General features: G+C 40.6%; 1 protein-coding gene across 1 annotated transcript; it reads right to left on the reverse strand.

Moving 5' to 3' along the window:
- Positions 1-1811: 1811 nt before the first annotated feature.
- Positions 1812-23554, reverse strand: ALKBH3 (alkB homolog 3, alpha-ketoglutarate dependent dioxygenase). The gene is made up of 9 exons (XM_075754709.1): positions 23321-23554; positions 21473-21585; positions 20248-20282; positions 18251-18298; positions 16567-16670; positions 15395-15483; positions 11380-11589; positions 4798-4896; positions 1812-4262 (listed from the first exon to the last, which is right to left on the reverse strand). The coding sequence occupies exons 1-9, from the start codon at positions 23406-23408 to the stop codon at positions 4170-4172; spliced, it is 879 nt and encodes a 292-aa protein (XP_075610824.1). The 5' UTR covers positions 23409-23554; the 3' UTR covers positions 1812-4169.

Genomic DNA, 23554 nt, shown 5'->3' on the forward strand with positions numbered 1-23554 from the left:
AGAAGTGGTTTCTTCCTAGAAAAAAAAATGCAGCAGAGAAATGACGGAAATTTACTATTGATCTTAAATGGCATGTGCTCAGATCAACCTAGTGTGGCCCTACAGCACTGTCTTCAATCGGATATACTCTCATCTCATCAAGAGTTTGTGCTTGAGTATTCACGTATTCTGTGACAATTATTATTGCAAGTAGCACAGAGACAGAGCAATTCCTGCTACCAGTATGGTTCATTAATAATGTTATTGTTTATATAGGTGTTAAATAAATGAATGGTTACATATTGTTGATAGAACCAGTCGCCCTTTTTTCAGAACAGCTCCATCCTGCACGTTCCCTTGGGGTGGCAGGCCACCATCCATCCTTACCAAAGACAGCTTCCAGTCATCTGCTCCTTATCATCAAGCCTGAGGGCCATTATATTTCGGAAAAGGTGATGGCTATTTTGGCAAAGGGCATCTTAACTGGGGTAACTAGGAGACTCAATCTATTTGAAAGCCACAGACAATGAACACTTTTGAGGAATGCAGCTCTTCAGCTTTTCTTGGAAGAGACACACATTGCTGAAAAATAACATTTCAGAATGAAGAAATAGAAAAAAGTAAACCCACAGTTTATGTCTTCTGCATAAAAATATCATCACACAAGCAGCAGCAGGGAGCATATGACAAGTAACTAGAGATAAATATGAACAAATGACAATGGGAGTGAGAGGGGGAAAGGAAAAGGCTACGAGAGGCATTTTGCAAGACACAGGAAGAATACAGGGAATACAGAAAATAAAATTCATAAGCGCTCTGTGGGCAAAGCAGCTCTTAGCATCTGCTCCACTGCCTCATATGGACAGACTACTCCAGGCTTGGATGGGCGAGTCTGGTGATAACAGCAAAATAAAAAAACCCAGGCAACCTCCAACACTTCCCCCCACCCCTGCCCCGAATCCTTTGTGTGCGTATAAACCTTTGTTTTCAGATAAATAATATATTTTACTTTAATGTCATGAATTTTGCGTTTAAACCTTTTTTCAACAAGCTGTTGGCTGGGAATATTGTACTGTCAAAACAATCCTGGGAAGGAAGAAAGCCTTGTAACTGGAAAATAAATCTTTTGGGTAGCATTTTTAGAAATATTGTTTTCTAATCCATATAACTAGGGGCAAGGTTCCTCTAGCTATCTTCAAGTTAAAAGAATGGAACCTAACTATATATTTACCCTTCTAAATACATTACCCTCTGCACTTGACTCCAACAGCAGAAACAGCTGAATACTAGCATAAAAAAAATTTTCAAGTTGCCCTGGTGATATAAAAATTTTTAAGTGCTACGAGAACACCATCAGGCTCAAGACATAAATCTCATTTTTGCGCACATCCGTTTTGAGAACTGTAAGAGTGCTTGCAGCATTCAGGAACAAATTTCTACCTATAGAAAAAATGTCCCTGCAGAAAGCTCTCCTGAGAAGATGTTGTGGGCTGGAATCTCCTCTGCTCCAAGCCATTTCCTGCTGCCCTGGCAGGCAGGAGGTTGCAATCTGCTGCCACCTGGCTACGTGACTTTTTTGGGAGGAGGTGGGGGGAGGAAGGAAGGACCCACAAGTTCCCAGCTGACAAAGAAACTTGACCTCTACGCCAACTGTTCCCCTTGCAGCCAGGGCATTCAGGACAGGGGAAGGAACGATGCCATGTGCCTTCTCTCCACTGTCCACCAGATTTGGATATAAGCAGCAGCACAGTCGACACATGAGAGAGAGCAGAACACAGCAGACACTGGCAACAAAATGGTATTGCCCCAAGAGAGCTCCGTGGGATGCAGCATTTCTCTTATAAATCATTTTATTGTTGGGGAGGAAACCTTGGTCATCTCCCAGATCAAAGGAAGTAAAGAAACTAAAACACAATTTGCTAACGTTATAAAACTGAAACTGAGAAAGCAAGTGAAAAACTGTTCTTCCGCAACAGTATCAGTCTCCAGAGCCCTACCATCAGTTACGTGTCATAGCATCATTGAATTCAAATGAGCTGCAATTTCCATAGGCTGAGGTTTGGGGGTTTAAAAGTTTCCCTCTAGTCCCCATCTCCTGCTCTCTCTTGCAGCACAACTGCTCTTAACACAATATGAATAAGTGTAGCTTGTATGAACTAATAAAGGCTAAAGTGTCCTTTGGTTAAGGAAAACCACTCTCTGTCAGGACTGCCAAACCTGGGCACACATACAGGGATGTGCACAAAGCTCCAGTTACCCAAAGAAAGTAAACATGAAAGTAAGCGTCTGCCTCCTTCAACACTAATGCTCAGGAGATGCATCACAGACCCCAGATTTTATATTCAAATGCAAAAAATTAACATTAAATATACTCCAAAAATGTATTTTTATACAAACTGGGATGAAAGCGAAGATAATATTAGATAACAAAGTAAGTTTTCTAATAGCATTCATTCATGTATGAATGCATTTATAGCATGCATTCATGTATGGTGCTTTAGGTAGAGAAGCTGCTTCTGGAGTTGTCTGATATACAAAGAAAATTATTCTGCCCAATTTCAGAGCACAGGGATTGAAAAGGCTCAATAGTCTGTCCTTTAGGTCATCAATAACATTAAAACATAGGCATAATTGAGTATTACTAACTCGACTGCTCTCATCACATAAGAATTTTAAACTACAGTAAATGCTGGCTTAGAAACAGTAACACCAACTTATTCTTGCACTGAAGAGGAATGCTAGCTTGCTTAACAATGTTAACGTGTTACAAGGCATAGAGCATTTACTCATGCTTAGATCCTACTTCAGGCAGAAAGCGAAGACATACCAAACCTGTATTTTGATCCAATAGAGTGGATGCCATTTAGCTGCAGTGAGAACTTAACCACGTAGGCAGCATACCTTACAACACCCAGACAGCAGTCATTTCCTCACTGGTTCCTACCAACAGGTGAGACATACCTAGGGCAGGCAAACTTGAAGAACTGCAGCACGTCAGCCTAGAATCAGGTCTGAGCTGCTGACTGCTTCTCTGGAACATCAGAGGTTCAAGAGATAACCCTCCAAGTAATATTCTTTAATGCAATATGCATTGACCTAGGAGCTGTAGCACCAGAGTGAGCGCTGCACCTGGTGCTAATACATTCTACTTAGCGTAGCTTTGCAGCTGACTTACATTGTGATTATAATATTTTGAGTCAACATCTTTGGACAAATTATTCTGGGTATCAAATTTGGCAGCACAAGCCTGATTTTTAGAGATGCTGATATTTCCTATCCCACCTGAAATCAATTTAGCCACAACTTAGTTGTGCTAAAAAGAAACTAAGAATTTATTAGCAAATTCTGAAAGTAATGTTTTTCATCTCTTTGTGTCTATTTTCCTGCCTATGACACAGAGGTAATAGATTTAAGCCAGCAGGGATGGAGAACTATTAATACTCAAGCAACAGGCAGCTTCGACCTGGCTGATAAGGCTCGTGGCTAAGGTGTCTCTGTTGCTTGCCTTTGTATGTCTTGTCTACACGGATGAGCACTCAGGATGAAGCCTGACCACAGAGTGCATAGGAAAAGGGAGCCTTGACCCTCTGTTCTACTAGATGCTAGTGTAATTCAAGTAGTTATACAAATAATGAAACTGATTGCTTCATTGGAAAAGACACTGCAACCTACAAATAAAAAGTGATGCGCGACCCCTTGGTGAAGTGAGTAATACTCGGAGATCATCATGAAGCGCAGCTCTCTCATTTCTGTACACAGAGTGCACATACAGCTGGCTTTACATAAAAGAATCCTGTCTTGTTACTTAGAACACAGATCACTACTTGGGGGGAAAGGGCAGACAAGAGAATGTGCAAAAATAACTGCTCACTGAATCTTTCTGCTCCCGTCGGTACCTCTCAGATCTTTCACGTGCTTTGTGGTCTTTTAAGAACGATCATTGTTTTTTTTTCACAAACTTAAAGCCTGTAATTTAGTATCATCTAATAGCATATCATTTCTGAAAACAAAACAGCATTGTCCATAGAACACAGGCAGCTTCTGATTGTCAAAGATCTTCATAATATTGCTTCCTTTCCCCATCAGGTATTTCACAGCACTCTGTCCTGTAAGGCTTCCTTTAAGTCTGCAGCAATCTGAGGCTCTGGATCTGCTGTGGGTTTACATCCAACAACGCCCAAAGTGCCTCTTCACTTCCAAACTCCATCAGGTTCTGGATAAATGATCCTAAAGGTCAAGTTTATCCGTGCATCTCTAGAATGATATTCCTTAGGTACTCGATGCTGTAAGTGGCATTGGGAAAAAAACAACAAACAAACCAAAACCAAAAGCATAAGCTTGTGTATTTAAAATTCAGGTAATCAAACAATGTAAAAAAAAAAAATGCCTGTGATGGCTTTTTATTAACATTTCTAAACATTTCGGTAAGGCAAAAACTTCATGTTCTGATTGCTCAGGGCCACTGAAAACAAAAGGTCTTTGTAATTACCGTAGACTTGTTAAATTAAGTTGCAACTTTTCTATATTCAAAGTTCCTAAACTGATTTTGGTCTTTCAGCTGCAGGCTGTTACCTTCCTTGCTGAACTTTAATGCCAGAACATCTGAGCTGATTCCTATTACATCACTTAGCAGTTGAAAGAAAACCCATTGTTTCTGTGGGTGCTTTGAAATTCTGAAGCAAAAAGCATTATTAATGTGCTGGGAAGCAATTGTGTCACTGGAAGCAGAATGTCCTGTACCTTTATGGGAGTGCCTCATGCATATTTAGAAAACTGCATTGCAAGGAAAGGACACAAAGGGTGTCAAGGAGTTCTTACCTGCCAATCCTCCTGAGTAGCTCCTTCCATCATCAGCAGAGTCCCATGATCAAGTGGGATTCTTAGTCTTTCTACATAAGTATAGTCTCCATTCTCTTCCTAAAAGGAAACATTAGACACTGAAGAAGCGGGCATGTGTATTTAGTTGAAAACCAGTCCTCTATAGCAGACCTTAAAAAGCTGGGAGGAGAGAGGAGGAAAGGAAGCTCTTGCAAGATCAAGAAGTCTAACTAAACCTCTCTGTTACCATATTTCATAATGAGTTCAACAACCAGTTCCTACATCTAGTGCAAAATTCTGGAGCAAGGCTGCAAACCTTTTGGAAACATCCAGCTCTTGAAACAAACAGTTCTGTGTGGAGACATTCTGCAACAGCCACCCTGATTCCAACAGTTAACTATTTCAGCAAAGATACACATCTTCCTTCTATTCTGTATTTGTCTTGTTTGGGACATTACAGGTTGGTATAGTATTATCTGCTAGATGAAGAACTTTTCCTATCCAAAAAAATGTCATTCTTATAATGGTTGGTGGACTCCTAAAATCGTACTTGCTGAGTGTTTACGAGGCAGCAATGCCCAATTATTTAAGGCCCAGCAGCAATTACTCCAGACTCAACAAAACCTGTTACAACCAGAGTGGCATTTGTCACATTTGTCATGTGAAATTAAACTGTACTGGCTGGCAATTGTGGATTAGTACATTTCTTGGGGATACCTACAGGCCCGAGGCTGTGCCAGTGATTCAGCAAGCTCACTAAACCTCAGGAATCAGGGAGTGCTGAAGGCACTCGGAATTACCTGTAATATGTATTCTTTGTAAGGAAAATGCAAAATGTATTTTTAAACTTCTAGAATTAATACCCATTTATCTTGCTCTATTAAAAGTAAGGAGTAATGCCAAAATTATTTTCTTAAACTTCAGAGGAAACAAGGAAAAAATTTCAAAAATAGGTATTATAAACATGACTGCTGATGCAAAGCACAGAAATACCATTGCATGGCTGTTTTCTATTTCACAGGATTACATCATTTCACTTTGTGGATGGACAACAGTGGACTTATTTTTATCTCTTATTCATCTTGATTAAAAAAAAGTTCTTCTAAGATAAATGATTTAGCAGAAAACATCCTTTGGGCTTAGAAAAGTCAGTCTGTAAAAGCAGCAGTTACTTTCTGTTTTAAATGGGACATTTCTGAGATTAGTTTTACTTAGAAAACAAGATTTTTATGTCAATTGGATTTGCAGAGCCATTGAAGTTAGACAAAAAGTTTTTACTGTCTTACATGTTGTTACTAACACTGTCCACAAAATCTTATTTCAGAACTTTTATCTCTAGAGCTGATGTTAGATATACAGAAAACTTAGTTGAGTTTTACAAGTCAAGAAGTTTATGAAGGAAATTTATTCTTGACATCTAAGGAGGAAAAGACTTTTTAAAAATACTGACAACAACCGCAGAAAGAAATGCATCAGGTAACTTCTATATGGTCGCTTTGTAACTCTATATATGTATTACAAAAGCAGCTGCTTCCAAGAAGAGGTCTAGTAAAGCAACTGTTCTGCATCTTAGTATATTAGAATTTTCATAATCTTGAGTTGCGCATTTTATACACTCCAGTCTTTATGCTGTCCAAGTACACTAACTAAAACTTTTTTTTATCCTTAATTCAAGTAACTACAGTTAATAAGTGAGGAAAGCTCAGCACAAGTTGATGGGAAGCTGTGAATATAAAATCTGTACATATTCTGGGACTCCATCAAGTTTTTCTTCTTAAAATGGTATCAAAATCAAAAAGGTAAGAAAAAGAAAAGATCTAGTATAAATCTATATAAATAACCTAAGTTTATTTCTTAAGTCTCAGACAAGTTTATTGAGATAGTAGTATGAAATGGGTTCTTGATAATGTGGAAGCATCTTCTATTATAAGGAAAAGTAAATGGAAACATCCCATAGAAGAATGTATAAATAATAATGTAGTTATACATGCAAATGATGCAAAATTATTTTCAAAGGCTAAAGTCAGCAGCTCTCATGGAGAGTGCTGGCTTCTAGCCTTCTGCTTTATCTATTTGCCTATTACCAAGAGAATTATCCTTACAAAACTTCTAATCTCATACTTTTCAGGCTTCCATCTTGCTTGTACCCCTCTTTTTCAGTTTACTACTCTACCACCAGATGTGGAAACACTCTCCTCCAACAGCAAAATGGTCTCATCTATCAATACTTCTGCATTTTTACCTGTTTATTCTCACTATCTCTGACAAAATACTCGCTGCAGCTCTTTTCTTTATGGATTGAGTAAGAATGAATATCAGTCATATTGCCCTCTCCTCACGTAATCCACTTGCCCGCCTACATAGGACTATCTTTAAACTCCCTCAGTCATTCTGCAGCTGACCTAGTAGACTGCAAGTGAGGCAGCTCTAAAGCACTTGCGTCTTCCTCTCTGCTTGTCTATAGCTGCTCAAGACCTGCCAATACTGGTGGACAACACCTCCTCCTCTGCAGCCACTGCCATCAGCAAGTCTCCTTTATGCCAATCTAAAAGTTCAATCCTCGTCATCCTGATCCAAGCCTCGGTTTCTACTGTGCTCCATATATTCCCATGTTCATCTTCAATTAGGCCTGTTAGGACATGAAGGGTTATTTTTCTGCTGTTTTCAAAAGTACTAGGAGATCTTTAATTTCTGCTAGAACAGCTACTCAAGGACAGAAGCGCCGTGTTTCAGTGTTTCATTTGAAGGATGGACACATCTGAAGGCCGATTCAGAGAACACCACGAACATCCTGCTATTATCTAACACACAGGTGAAGCTCCCTCCCTTCCCCAGCACCCATCAGTTTCCTTGGTTACAGATGGAAGAAGAGCAGCCTGACAGCTGGATTTCTAACTCCTTCACACTGCAGTTTTTTGGACACCTGCACCCAACTGGTCCTTACGGCACCCAGATGTCTGCTACAGAGCAGCTCCCAGTGGGACATGGGAGCTCAGTGAGACATTAAATGTCACCCTTCACCTAACATTTCACACTCAGCTTCCCAAAAGACCTAATCAGATAACCTGGCATTGTCTCACTGAGTTGAGCAGTGATAAGCAATAGTAAACATGGTAGCAAGGCTGTATCAGAAAGACCCATCTGACACAGTGAAATCAACTCCTCTAGAGTAGGACAATTAAGTCATGTATGAGTGGGACCAGGGCCTTGAGGCTGCGTGGAGAACAGGAAGTGGTCATGATGCTGCAGAGGGGAGAGGCATGATGTCAACAAGTACGAGAGGACTTGTCAGCTAAACCAATAGATTGTGTGTGAATTGTGTATGAATCACAGCTCTGAAACAAAGCATTCACCTCAGTTTCGGTGTAGGCAGGAGCCACAACAGGCTGGGGTACAAGGAGGCAAGAAAAAGTTTAAAGTAACTTACTAGAACTAGAAAATAAAAGAAACCAGATCACTTCACTGGAGGCTTTGAACTACCAAGTAGACATCCAAAAAACCCTAGAACTCATTTAAGGTAAGGGCAAAATATTGGCTACGACCACAGAACTCATCCAAATAAAATAAACAGAAAAAGCAGCATTTAGAAGAAAGAATGCTTAAAAAGAAAAACTCCAGCAGGTAAAGTAAAACAGCTTCTGGTGTCACATTAAGTTCCATGAAAAGTCTCCTTAATTCCAGTGGGGAATTTGCTCCTGAAATACATTTGTAGCTTTCTTACACGCACTGGGCTGAAATATAAGTAGGAATTATTTCTACTTATCCACCAGGGATGCCTGCTGATGCAGATTCAAATAGACTGTGCATGTCTTTACACTCTTTTACCACCTATTATATGATAAGCACTTACTCATCCAGTACAGGACTCACCAAAAAGAAAAACAGAGGACTGAACCTTTCCCTCCCCTCACCCTAGAACAGTTTTCAAGAAAAAAATACCTCTTGCACCTACTTTTTTTTTTTACCAAGAAAAAAATGCAGAGAAAGGATAAAAAGTTTTCCTTCTGTGACAGTTTCAGAATGGCCTATGTAAACTCCAAATTCTTACCAGAAAAATGTCAAAATTCACACATACATACACAAAAAACACAACCTACCAACATTATTGGTTGTCTTTGCAGTTAGAGAAATAGGATTTTATTCTATAAGTTCATCCACGTTTCAAGATATAATGTGGAAAATATTTGTACAGATACCAAAATGAACTGAAGGCTCTGATCTAGTATTCTTCAATAGCACTACAAGATGTTACCTGATGCGTGGTACATACTGTTTTGTACCCAGCACATGATCACATGCAGGCAACTGCTTTAGGTTTTTTTTCCAGTAACACTTACTTACAGTGAGCTTCTGCCACAGCATTTCTCATCTTGTATTTTCATTACATCTTTCATCTGAAAATACTTAAAAGCACTTACAAGAACAGAGGGAAATGAAGGCCTTTGAAACTCTAGAATCTGAAATACTAGAATGTTGGCCCTCAAAGAGATTTAATTTTGGGAGGAAAAGGATTTATTTTCTCCTTCCCTTCTCAGTGAAGACTAACTCTAGAAAACTTGATGTACTGATACTGGCAGATTACAAACCAGGGAGAGCCTGAGAATGCCTGTGATGACTTAATCTGAATCCCTCTTCCTCCAACTACATTGCTCTTCCTGTAACTTGCTTTTGAACAAAGTAATGATCAAACTTCAAATATCTACAATCAACTTTAACTTTCTCTTAATGAAAGAGAAAATGCTACATTACAATAGAGTATGAAAATTACTTCTTTGGTGGTACAGCCTGAAAGGTGGTAATTTCCATCAGAGCGTCTTGTAACTCCCACTTGGCAAAGCATCTAGTGTCATGGGATGCTCTCAGAAAATTGCAGGCTTTGGGAATGTGCAAAGAATACGTAATGTGTGCTATATAATTATTAAGTACGAGTTCCCTTAGGCACAGGATGCAGTTAATAGCAACTTATTCAAAGATTATGCTGCACATGGGGATCATACCTTAGAAACAGGTATGTCACACTTGCAAAAGGAAAACACTTCATAGGTAAACGACACTCAGCTAGTCAGAAATATCAGGTCAACGGCACTGAAGAAAAAAATGAGGAGAGCTTGAGGGATACATCTATAGAAAATCATCCATCTCAGGAAGAAAAGGGAAGAAATGGTGCAGTACAGATCAAAGAGGGCGGCCAATTATGAATGGCACAGACTGCATTTCCCCCTTTGCTCATAGTGCGTGTCTTTTCAGAAAATAGAAAACAGAACAAAAAGACATCTTGCTCAAGAGATGGGTTTGATTTTTAAGAGGGAAACTGCAAAGTTTATACTGAAATCTAAGTGGCTTTGATTCTGATGCATCGAAGGGGAACACATGCACTTCTAGAAATGAATCCAAGCACCATTTACATCTGGTTTCTTAGAGGAATGAAATTTCCAGCTGACATTTTGTTACCATCACAGCATCAAAGATACTTACTCATGCTATGCCCACTGATACAATGCATTGGTTATGTGATCTCGTGCTCAGGGACTAGGATTAAATTCCCTTCAGACAACAAAGAATTTACAAATTAGAGAAATGGTGAAAAATAAAAATTATTTGTTTTCTGGTTCAAATTCTAACCTTTGCTGTTCACAACTAGGTGACCCAAGGTGACTCTTGATGGGCAGACTTCAGTATGTCAGCATACAGTTTTCTAATAGGCTGATAATTATCACCTTTGCTTTCTGCATACTTACTCAGAATAAATAGCAACATAAGCAGACAGCAAATTTCTTCCCAAAGTTCTCAAAGAGTACACATGCAGAAAAGACAGCCGAAGCAGGATACCCTAAAATGAGGCCTGTATTCTCAACACAGGAACGTGTGAATTCTTTACTTGGATAAATACGAATTGCAAAATTTAAGTTGGCTGGTAAACACAGCATTTCCAAGGACAGCATTTTATCTATAAAGAGTATTCACAACTGAATCACCAACTAATTCCTGAAAGGATGTTCCGCACGTGCCTCCTTATCAAAGTAAAGATCTCTGTTTAGTTTGTGAAGTGGGATGCAACAGTTTGGTATTTTATGGAAAAGAAATTACCTCCTTCCCTCTGTTCACTGTCCCTCAATCTAAACATACACAAGTCAAAATGCAAACATTGAGAGGATTTTTACTTAGAAGAGCAGAGCTACTCTTCATCCCCCACACACTATGCATTAGACAATGTTTGCCTAAGAAAATGGTATTGACTCTTTGGTTCATTTACGCAGTGAAAGTCCCTTTCCACCATCATTGATTCCATTTTAAACAACAGGAAAGGCCTTCATTTGGGCAGAAGAGTGCTCAGGTCGCAATTTCACTGCACCATTACATTGCTGCACATTATTAGAGTGCTCTGGTCCCATTCCCATCCTCAAGATGCCACATTCCATGTGACAGATTTCTTGATCCCTATGCTTGTTCCACAGAACTTTACAAGTTGTGATCTCATTAGCTACTATTAAACACTTTTAGCAATTAAGTTCTCTAAACAGAGGGAAAATATTAAACGTATTAGTAACTATAGGACTCTGTCAATGTGATATGAACACTCACAGGGGAGGGTTTCTTCCTCATCTCAAAGATCCGGGTAGCACCAAAGCTGAGCGAGGCAATGACAGGATTTTTTCCCAGTGATGGTTCATCATCACTGTGCCAGTCTACGCTATCTTTCTCATTTCGGTAGAGGTTGCAGAGAAGGGAGTTGAAGGTATAGCCAGTGAACTCTTCGATGCGCTCCTTTAGCATGGTCAGCAGAGGATGCCACTGTAATCAGCACAGCAGGAGTAGGGTAAATACAATGAAAGCAGGCCAGCAGCAGGTAACACCTAGACACACGGGGAAAACTACTAAGGAACAAAATATACCGCACTTTAATCACAATAAACTTGAAATCAAACAAATGCCTCTGAACAATTCTGATTGTGTTTTTACTGAAGGTGAGGAATGAGCTTTCTGTGAAATATGCAAATGCTACCTATCGCTCAACACTAAATCATCTCTTAAAATTATGATGCTAGTCTGTCTTTCATAGTAGTGTAGCCAGCCACCCCAATTAATTGAAAGGTGAGAAAGTAGAGAGAGTAGCCATGGTTGAAAAGACCATGGATAAACACTGGGAGTTCTTAACTGAGACAAAAAGCGTGCAACTTCTCCCACACATACCTGTTTTTTAACCTCCTGGCCAAGCTAGAGGACTTTAACACAGGGGTCTGACAACATCGGAGTTACCTAGCCACTGCTGGTGGGCATAGTGCATCCAGAAAATTGCAATCAGGGACTAAATGACGTGCTCTCAGTTGCCTGCAGCTTCCACACAGAACAAGAGACAACGGTTGGCCTAACATTGTCACAGCGTGTCCCTCTGTCCCTGCTCTGTTAGTACAGCTTGTTGAGCCCAACTCATCACCCCTTGGGGTTTCGACTTTGACATTGTAACTTTTCAGGGGTTTGCAAAACCAGTGTCACAGGCCCTGGATTTCATCCTTGCCTTTGCTAACATCTTGATGAGCCCATAGCCCACGGCAGCTCTGCAAATTCCATTACAACTCAGTCCAGTGAATCATTATTTAATGTTACAAACTTACATCATGACTTTCATCTGTCAGAGTGCTTTTAAGTACTACATAAGTATGTAACAAAAAAGCCAAAGCAATGTAGGCCAGTATTTTTGCCCATTATATAAGCAGAAACACAGATCAAGAGAGGATAAAGAACTGATTCCAAATCTCCCGGTGCACCACTGGCAGAAGGAGGAACAGGAGGACAGCAGGAATTACTTCCTAGTATCCACCTCTAATAATCGAGTCCACACCACCTTCTTTCCATGCTTATCCGTGTCTAAAGGGTTTTTAACCTATTGCCTACACTGCAGGAGCCTCAACATACCATCTTTCTCTATTAGGGGTATTTCTAGCTAAGTCACCCCTTCAGTGACTAAGCATCATGTGAATAATTAACTATACATAAACATAGCTTGCAAGCTATGGGACATGTAGGGAAATGAGCAATACCACCTAAGAAAAGCTACAGCTTGTAATTGGGCTGCCTGACTGTGCAGTATGTGCGGGACATGGAATAAAATGACAGAAGAGCCCAAGAATTACTGAAAGCACTTTCCAGTGACCAACTAGGACTGGATTCCTTCAATTCCTATCACAAAAGTATTTATTACCAAAAATGTTACCATATGGTAAATTTTACAATTCAGTGGAAACGCCAATACAAACTTGCAGCAGCGGAAGTAATTTTGTTGAAACATTACTGCATCACCAACTACATCACTGCTTACAAAGAAACATTTTTCCAATACCAAAATTCATTTAGGCATGAGCACTGGATTATACCCAGCAGCGCTGCAATCCCACCAGTCTTACCAATCAAAAAAGGAGGGGCACAAAGCTAATTACTCCTGCAGATCAAGCGTTCAAGGCAGGTAATTGGTTTTTCCCAAGCTGTGCACTAAATTACATTTTCCTCAGGATATTTTTGTGATATAAACCCTATTCTACAGGCAAGGTTTGTGCTCTTTACACCATCCGCTGCTGCTCCTAGGCTGCAGAACTCCCAACTACAAAGCTGAGTGAGGCATCAGCGTCCACGTGCAGTCTACCCATGTATCTGCCCTATGGGCAGTTTCCAGGCAGCAGCAGGGCTGGCTTCCAGCTATGCAAGTTTGCCAGTGCATCTCACTTTCTGCTGGGACTTCTTTCTCTCAGTTTTTCTTTCAGGAATAAAAGACAGGATCAGCATGCGTGACTGATTTAGGCCTTGTACCTCTTGGATGAGAAAAACAAGTCAGTGGTCCAATGAATGCTAACTCTGAACTTTACGCAAATAGAACTGAAACTGTGAATTCAGGGTATATAGGCTCTATCCATCCTCTGAGCAGCAACAGCTTCCACAACAGGCAATTCTGAACTGGATTTAAATCAGTAGTGTAAAGCAGAATGATTTTGTGGGGGCACTTCCAATCCCTAAAGCCATTCAGCTTCCAGAAAAGTCCATTTAAAGTAATATTCCACAAATGAGTACAAAAAAAGACCTATTTTTCCACCACAAATTCCACAGGTTATGGAATTTTTGAACTATGGTATTTTTGACACTACGAAATCTTCACAACTCATCTTGTTAAATAACACCTTTCCACTTTTCCCAAACTGAGCTTTGCTAGGCTTGCTAGCTTTGCTGAGCTTTGCCAGCAGTTCTGGGACTTGGGATGCTTTGCTCTCACGCTATCCAGCCTTCAACAACCACACTTAATTTATGGTTCAGAGCACTGCAGCCTACTGCCATGGAAATTTCAAACAAAGCAGTACCAAGAGACAGGCCAATGGGGCAACAGGCTGGAAGACAGAGTAAACATGAACAAAACATCAACAAATCACTCAGAAGGTTTTTAACCCTTCCAAAATAGCACGGGAAATTACATCATACAATCTGGAGTTGCTGAGTAGGCAGGTTGTGTATGTGAATTTCATAGCATTCACAGAGTAATCAAAAATATTCCTAAATTCTCATTTAAGCAGTATCGAATCTAAGTGTTTCTGAAAGTAAGTTTCAGTAATTGACATTACTGTATCTTTACAACAAAAAACTCAAGTGTGACTATGTACACTACAATCTCCTATATAAAGATGCATAGAATGAGCCTCACAGAACAATTCAGAATTTTGTGCAAAGCTACAGTGACCCAAAAGCACAACTTTAAACTCTGGAGTGATAATGTCCTTTTGCCAATGTTTAGCAACCATATTGTGCTCCTCTAAAGCATTATGAGTGGACTGACTGTTTAATGAAGCTGTCCACATTCCACTAGAATCTGCTGCTGATAACTGTGCTGGTTTTGGCTGGGATAGAGTTAATTTTCTTCATAGTGGCTAATACAGGGCTGTGTTTTGGATTTGTGCTGGAAACAGTGTTGGTAACACAGGGATGTTTTTGTCACTGCTGAGCAGCGCTTACACAGAGCCAAGGCCTTTTCTGCTTCTCACACCACCCCACCAGCAAGTAGGCTGGGGGTGCACAAGAAGTTGGGAGGGGACACAGCCGGGACAGCTGACCCCAACTGACCAAAGGGATATTCCATACCACATGACATCATGCTCAGCATATAAAGCTGGGGGAAGGAGGAGGAAGGGGGGAGTCACTCCTGACTCGTCGACATTCTGTTCATGTTTACTCTGTCTTCCAGCCTGCTGCTGTTATGTGTGATGGAGCCCTGCTGTCCTGGATATGACCGAACACCTGCCTGCTCATGGGAAGTGGTGAATGAATTCCTTGTTTTGCTTTGCTTGCATGCGCAGCTTTTGCTTTTCCTATTAAACTGTCTTTATCTCAACCCACAAGTCTTTCACTTTTACCCTTCTGATTCTCTCCCCCATCCCACTGGGGGGAGTGAGAGCACGGCTGCGTGGGACTTAGTTGCTGGCTGGGGTTAAACCACAACAATTACAAATGAAATGCTGACAGATAGTCTAGATAAAAATAGAGGGTAGAGGGCAATTCTGTCTCTCCATCTCAGCAAAGGATTTCTCTGTAGATGATAATAAAACTACAAACATATACATACATTTGGGTTTGGCTGCATTGTTATCCTGGAGTACGTGTAAGGAAGTTCCCCATACCAAGAGGTAAGCCTTGGTTCCTCAAAAGATACTTCTAAAAAAAGAAAAACAAGAATACTTTCTCAATTGCCTTATCAAGGGGCTAGAAAATGGAAAGAAAGATGCAATTCTGCTAAGAAACTTGATCAAAAAGGGACTGCCCTCTCACCTGAAGTTAAAAAGCAGTGCCTTAAATCCTCAGCCTTACATAATGAACTCAAGTGAAGGAACAAGATTATTCACAAGCAGGCCTGTCTCTGCAAGAAGAATTACCTTGCCAAAAGCTTGGAACCACTTCAATTTTCTCATCCCTATGCCAGACAGGGCAGGGACTGGACAAGTTAAAGATAACAAAATGAAACTGAAATTTTATTTATAATTCTGGCTTGTCGTATATTCTCCTAGTTCCAGTGCACAATACGCTGGCGTAAGTTGCGAGATGTATCCACTGGAAAGGATGAAGTGGAAAGTATTGCAGCGTCAATGGGACATCACAGAAGCAGAATGTAGCAAGGCTGGACAAGTAATATTTTGTCAAATATGTGTGTGCTCTGTGGTGCAATACAAACATCAAGTTAAAAGTACTTTCAACTTCTGGAAAGACTATCTTGGTAGCTATATCTCATCCTTGACAGGTAACATTCTCCATTATACAGTACCTTTATTGCAAGCCAATAAACACAGATGTTGAAGACATTTTCCAGCCCTGTCCAGTAACTACTCCAATATATTTCTTACATCCGTTCCCGACTGAAAGAGAAATTTAGCTAGAATAGGTGCCCCTTAGTGAACAAATCCAGAATAGCACTATCTTCACTTACTGCATACTGGAACTAATAAGCAAGGAGAAGGGAAAAGAAGCATGCTCTGATGGGATTTTAAGTGAGAGGCACAATATTTTTAAGACAGGCAATATTAATTTAGAAAGATCTCATTTAGTTGGCAATAGAGATATTTAATTGGTGATAGAGACTGAAAAATAAGCAGCAGTACTCCTCAGATATGCATGGAAACCCTGGAAGGAAACATGAAGGGGTGGTAATATGCAAAATGAAAAAAAAAATTATAAACAATGCATGTATTTTGGTATGGAAATGACCTGGGAATGACCTGAAAAGTTGGCCTACACACTTTTTACCCTGTCTGATGTGAGTTCTCTGACCCCAGGGTATGTCTTGGAGGAGTTGTTCAAACATCCAGTCTGCTTGTTCTGAGTCTATAAAGCCAGGAATCAAATGAATCCTAAGGAAGAAAAAGATAAAGAAAAGACAGAAAGAATATACACTTCTATATATGCTCTGATAAAATATTCTAATTTCCAGGATTCCCAAGGGAGCTAAGAATGGCTGTAATCCATCAGACCAAAAGTCAAAGCCCAGTATCCTATTTCTGACCACAGCCAAAAGCAGGGGTGAAGGAAAGAGCAGAAGGCAGCAGGAGCTCCTGATGAGTCTTCCCCTTACCAAACACATCTAACTGCTTTTTAAAACCTATAAAAACATATGACACCAACAATATCCTATGAGTCCCACAATCAACCATATACTGTGTGAAAAATGGCATCCTTCTCCTTGTTATTAACTTCGCATCTGATAAATTAGATAGCCCTGATTATGGTACTACAATCAACATAAGTAAATAACTGCTCTTTATTCACCATCTCCATGCCACTCAGAATTTGACAGCCCTTTATCACTACTGCCATTCTACCCTCTCTTTTCCAAGGACAAGAACCCTAGAGTATTTAACCTCTCCTACATTTTACATTTTCATATGTACATTTTATATTTTGACTGTACTAACAGCAGCATTCAGAAATTCCAGCCACTGTGGTGGGCTGCAGAGGAGGAATGCTGTTCACAAGAGTTTACTCCCACAAGTATTCAATGCTCCAAAGACATCACAATAAGAATACATACAGTAAAGGTACTAAAAGAGATGAAAAATCCAATTACCAACTCTCCAGAAATATCCCAGCAACATATTATGAAAACAAAATCCAGAAAGTGACAGAATAACCCGGCTGGCTGTGTACCTTTTCTTGTTCCAGCTGGTCAAAGCTTTTACTTTTCAAATTGGTATAAAAATTTATTTGCGGCTTTAGAAAAAACCAAGATGAAAGCTTTGAAATAAATGCACAAAAAGTTACTAGGTCCTTGGTATTTTTTCCACTATCAATAAAATCTATTGAATTCAGAAGAAAATGATTAATACTGATATTGCAGCTAAGTCAGCAAGGTAAAACAAAATATATTTCAGTTAGGAGAAACCACAGAACAAGTAGGTTTTGTCATGAAGTGTCCTGAAGCTAAAATAATTAAGGCGTAGTATGTAAACAAAAGGGACAACCGTCAAGTTACCAAATCTGCCTAAAGTTAAATGCTTTTATTAGATTAATTTAAAACAAGTGAAATTTACAGCTACAAGTTTCTGGTAGCTCTTAACTATACAACACAGACATCATGCACTTGCTAACACAGGATACCAATCCAAATTTCAAGCAGCAACTTACTCTGGATCATGAAACAAATGGACATAGCCCCTTCTCCTTATTCCGGACAAGAACACTAGATGCAGTAGACATTAGATGTTAAGAGGTTCATTTTTCTTCTCTTCAGTGCTGCTCAGAACTGTGTAAGCCTCTGCTACCTGATACTCAAAGTATTTCCAGAAGTACTCTAAACAGAAGATACACAGGAAGTGCAATGTGCACCTGCCAGAGTCAAAACACTCTGCAGAGACTAGACTCCTGAAAGCTGAGTATCACTGTGTTGTTCCGCAACAGCAAATTACAAGTTTCAAAAACCATCCAATTCACTTACCTAGAAACGCCAGTTGGTACTTTGCTGAGCTCATACACACCAGGCTTGCTGAGGAGGTAAGAAAGGAAAGAGCCATCAGACAAACATCAAGAAATTATCTTACACTGAGCAGCATGGACTAGAATTGCTGTAAACCTAGACCAGGGAGAGTATTCGTTTAAAAGGAAAAGAAAAACGCTTTGCAGTACTAAGGGAAGCAATAATGTTCTGGAGACATCAGAGGTCAGAGAAAGGCAGCAAGAGGTGTTGCAGAAGCAAACAATGCATGTACTTCCTGCTTCTCCATTTCACCAGAGGCTCAATACACAGTTTTAAGGCTCTAGAGATAAGTAAATGAGAGATGTCATGGGGAATCTAAAGGAGACCACTATACAAGACTGCGCCCTGACCATTATGTTGGCATTTATAGGTATACAAAGAACACGAGTGGAACTGAAAATGCAAAATCCAGTTTTCAGTCAGATGACCAGTATCAACATTCTGCTAACAGCAAAGTGTTTGACCACCTGTGTGACACAGCAAAGCCAAGTTACAGGTACATGAGCAGTATTTTAACTATTGTACCTGGTACAGAGGGTAAACAGTTCTTTCCTGTTACAAGTTACATGGTCATAAAGTATTATTTACTCTTGTACGAACAGCTTGCTTCACCTACTACCTCATTTTCTCCTAAGCCAGCTCCAAACTTTATACTGGTCTTTTTGCCAAGAACACTCCAGGAGTTAATCACTCTCCGGCATTGCTTCTCCTTCAAAACAGTTCACCGACTCAGGAGATGATCACATACTGTGTTTTGCACTGTGCTGTGTTTAAGTTAAACAAACAGAAACTTCTGATCTCTTCCATATTGCACATGCAGAACATAAACTATACTATATTATCTACATCACATTGTTGTGATGAGAATAGGGTCTCAGTTTTGTTTCCTCTATATTTTTTCATTTGATTTATAAATAAGTGTAACAAACAAAAGGTCAGCGAACCTTCAGAACACTTTTAACACACTGAATTTACTTAATACCTAGATATTATGCTATTACTACTAAAAGTAAAAAATATTCAAAGAACATATGGCTGTATCATTCATACTGAAATGGAAAGTTAAAACATAAGCAAATCTGTTGCAATCTGTAAGTGCATCTGGGAAATTCTGTAACTAATTCCAGCAATATTTTTCATGACTTGGTAGAAACACCTCTCACAAAGTAGTTCTACTTAGTGAACTACCATGCTAGCAGTGGGAGGGCAGCTGAACATCTCATCTGAATTATGCCTGCTCTGCACAAAACCCCACCCAGCTTCAAATTTGAAGTTGCTACAGAAAAGTAACCCCAGATCCCTCAAAGCAAAAACAACACACAGTCAAAAGGTGACTCTGTAACTTGCCTCTTAGGAACCACTTAGTAAGAAAATTCTACCAATGTGACCAAACTGAAGCAAATTTTCAAAACCTGTACATTCACCATACACCACCACACCTTGTCACATTTCGTGCCAAGGTTATTCGGAAAATATCTCCATTTTGACACAAAGGGTAAACAATCTACAGCATATGAATATCTAGCTTCACTATGACATTTACTAGCAGCTACTTTTCCGAACCTTCAAAGGAAGCACTGCCTGAGTTGGCATTCCAGCTATATTCCTGGATAATGGTAAGTAATTTGCAGCATAGTTTACACAGGGGTTGTTCTAGGAAAATGTACATTGCTAACTAAAGGACGCATATTTGCAGTTCTGTTGATCCAGAATGTCCAACTGTTTGTTCTTCCTGGCTTATACAGCTACACCAAAGCTATAAAAACTAGTGAACACAGACTTGGACCCTCCTGATCATAAATTCAGTTCAGGATAAAAGGGCTTAAAGTCCACATTTTGTACTCAAATTTCTTCCAAAGGCATGGCAATTGTAGGAGTAGAATCTTTTTCAGCAGATTCCCACTGACTGACAAGACAGAAACCTCACGAAGGACAGTTTAAGCCAGCAGTATACTCACTCTATCACACCTGCCTCAGGAACTGTGCGCTCCACCTGAAAAGTAACAAAACAATATGTGGTGAGTATTAAACATTTAAGTACCTGATATGCTCTAGTCAAACAGAACTAATTGTCATCACTAGTGACTCTATATAGCTGCATACTGACATGTCAGCGAGAAAAACATACTTCTGGACAAGTGGTAAGCAGTAACAACCCACTTACTCTCTCCATGACCCAGAAACTCTCAAATGCAGCTACCGCTGCAGGCGGTTTTTAACAATCAACTGCCCCCTAAAGGACATTCATTTCTAAATTATCGGATTATTACAATACTTGCTATTTATCAACTACAACAAAGAAAATTCTCATCCTTACATTTGGAAATAAAAATCTAGAGTAACTACAGGAGGGTTGAAAAATCCCAGGACCCAGACAACGAGCAAAACACAAGACAAACCAGATGTAGCAGAGGCTGAGGCTTTAAAATTGTCTGCACAGCTTGAGATAGTTGTTCTTTGTTACAACAAACAGCAGTTTAATCCATCCCAGTCCAGCCTGGGTTATCATTTGGGTTGTCTGAGGGATTTACGCTTCTCATATCTGAGCTCAGTGGAGTGTTGAGATGCAAGGAGGTGTCAAGTTGAGCAAGAAGGTCAAAATATAGTACTATAGAGATACCAGGGGTCTACCTCAGAGAAAAGAGAATCTTCCCAGATCAATCCTTCCAAGCCAAGACAACAGCATTTCAAACACTTCTAGCTTAAAAAGTAGTGTTCAAGATAACTGCCCCTCCCACTGCACAGAGCACAATATCCTCTTCTTGCTGACAGGACATAAAGCAAAGTCTATAAAACAAACCTTGTGCTCTTCCCCTGCTGTCACAAATGAGACAGATATCCCAAATGAGGCCAAAAAAAGCAGAGCTCAAATAGCGCTTAGGACACTGCATCATTCTGATTATTTAGGAGAACGTATTAGTTAGGCACTCTGAAAAAAAGTGGTTATGAACAGGTACATAATGAATACTCAAAGTCTGAGGCTAAACAGAGGGACCGTAACTTTCTGTTTGCCATATATACAAGGCAGTTGCAAACTCTTCTTTGTAAAAGCCCAAAGTTCAGCTCAGCTGCAGTTTTTAATTTGTTTTTAAACATGAGACTATAATCTCAAAGTCTGATAATTTTTACCATTTGAAGTTTAATAAAAGATGAGATTGTGCTAGTTACCATGTAATTTTTTACCTCTGATGGCTTTTCAAAAACAAATTGCTTTTGAGTGTGAGGCTGAGCTTTCCTCATCCATGTTGGTCTGGTGCCTGCAGGGGCAAGGTTGCTGGCCACAGGTGCCTTAGGTGCTAAAGCAAAGAGGTGGGGAAGAAAAGAAAAAAAAGAAAAAAGAAAGGGATCACATGAAGTAGAATTTCACCATACAAAAAAATACAATTTGGAAGAATTCATGGAATCATTCTTTGAAGTATTCTCCTCCTCTGCTTGGCAGAGAGTTCAGGGAACAGTCAAACCTACATTACATAAGTTAAAGTTGCACAGAAACTGGACTTTTTATATATATATTTGTTATTGATAGACAAACAAAAATGAAAACATCCTTTTATCAGAAAGGAAAACACCTAGAACCTTTCAAGTCTACCACAAACACGTACTAGCAGAAATCTTCCCAAGTAGCTAAACTGCTTCCCTCTGCAACTTTTTTTAGGAAACAAAAAGACATTTCTCTGAGAAAAATACTTTTATAAAAAAAAGATTTTGAAATTAAAGAGAAAGTATGGAAGAGCCACTCAGGCATACCACTTCATGTGTTTTATTTACACATGAGGCTTAAAAATGGATCTGAAAAGTGGATCTGAAACAGAAACAACGTAAAAGTCTTCAATCTCCATAATTGAAAAGATAGGAAAAATAATTTTTAGAACCTCCTTAGGAATAAATAGAACAAAATGCACCTGTGACACAAAACTTACAGGCTACATGCACAAGTCCAAATAGTTGGCTAATTTTTTCAGGATTAAAAAAAAAAAAAAAATCAGCTTGCCTAGGATGCTTAGTCTGCAGAGAAATGGGAACTTTACTGGGTATTGTAATCAGGTGAGTGGAACATGGTGTTTTCACCACATTCACAAAAAAACCCATCCTCACAAGACTAGAAACCCACACAGCGCTCTCCAGCCTCTGCACTCTTTGGTTTAAAAGTTTGATACAAAACAGTGATGTTAATTCCAGCCCTTTCAACTAGCACTCTCTATTTTTTGCAATGTTTTCACTGTGAAAAGATAAAGGAAGATGCGCAACAAGTTTTATGAATAAACAGTGACTAATAGTTATTACAGAGGTTAGCTCCACCAAATTCTATTTGTCCCATTCAACTTGCCCAAAGACAACAGCAGTTCACTCAAGCGCGTGCATCAGAAACGCATCTATGCACGCGTGCAGCTGACACTGTGTCCTGCATCTAAAACTGCTACAACATGTTTGTGACGTATGCACAATTTTTATTTAAAAACTGGATTTGAACACCTGAACCTTAGTTACCCAGGAAAGCCGGACCACCCCTCAAGGCCTCACACTCCGCGTCGCACAGCACCGTCAGAGAAAGGAGCCGCATCCTAACAGTTTCATATTCACCTCAGGTGTGCTTCGAGACCCGGCATCACGGTTTGTACGTGTGAGTTCGTTCTGCTCGGTGACAGAAGCGATGCAAACTTAGAACCCTACGCCCAGAGGCTTTCAAAGCCTTACCTTTATTTTCCGCCTCAGCCCACGTCACGCCTAGGGCAGCGGTTTTCTCCAGACCGTCTATAAGGCAAGGCAGTCGCTGCGCTCCCCTCCGGGGCCGGACCCGCTCCGTGGCTGCGTACCGCGGGCGCGGCGGCTGTTACTGCGGCGGGCGCAGCCGGGGATGGGGCCCGCCAGCACCGGCCTCTCCACAACGCCACGGCCCGGACAGAAGGGCCCTGTCGATCCCCAGACACTCGTGGGCCCACGGCCCTACGAGTCCGGCAGCGGCGGCGGGGCGCCGGGCCGGGGACCTGCGCGCCACAACCCGGGGGTCGCCGCCGCGCCCCCGCTCCTTACCTGCGAGCTGGGCCTTGCTTGCGGGCCGTCCCGCCGGGGCGCCGGCCCAGCCGCCCTGCACGCGGGCTCGCTGCCGCCTCTCCGTCATGCCGCCGCCTCAGCGCCCGCAGCAAACGCCGGTAGGGCCCGGCTGTCCCCACCGCTCCGCCCGGTGCGCCGCCCGCCCGCTTCCGCCGGTGCTGCAACCCGCGACGGGGGTTCCGCCCCGCTGCCGCCGCCGGCAGAGGTCCCACC

This window comes from Balearica regulorum, chromosome 5 (genome assembly GCF_011004875.1).
Source record: "Balearica regulorum gibbericeps isolate bBalReg1 chromosome 5, bBalReg1.pri, whole genome shotgun sequence".
NCBI classification, from domain to species: domain Eukaryota; kingdom Metazoa; phylum Chordata; class Aves; order Gruiformes; family Gruidae; genus Balearica; species Balearica regulorum.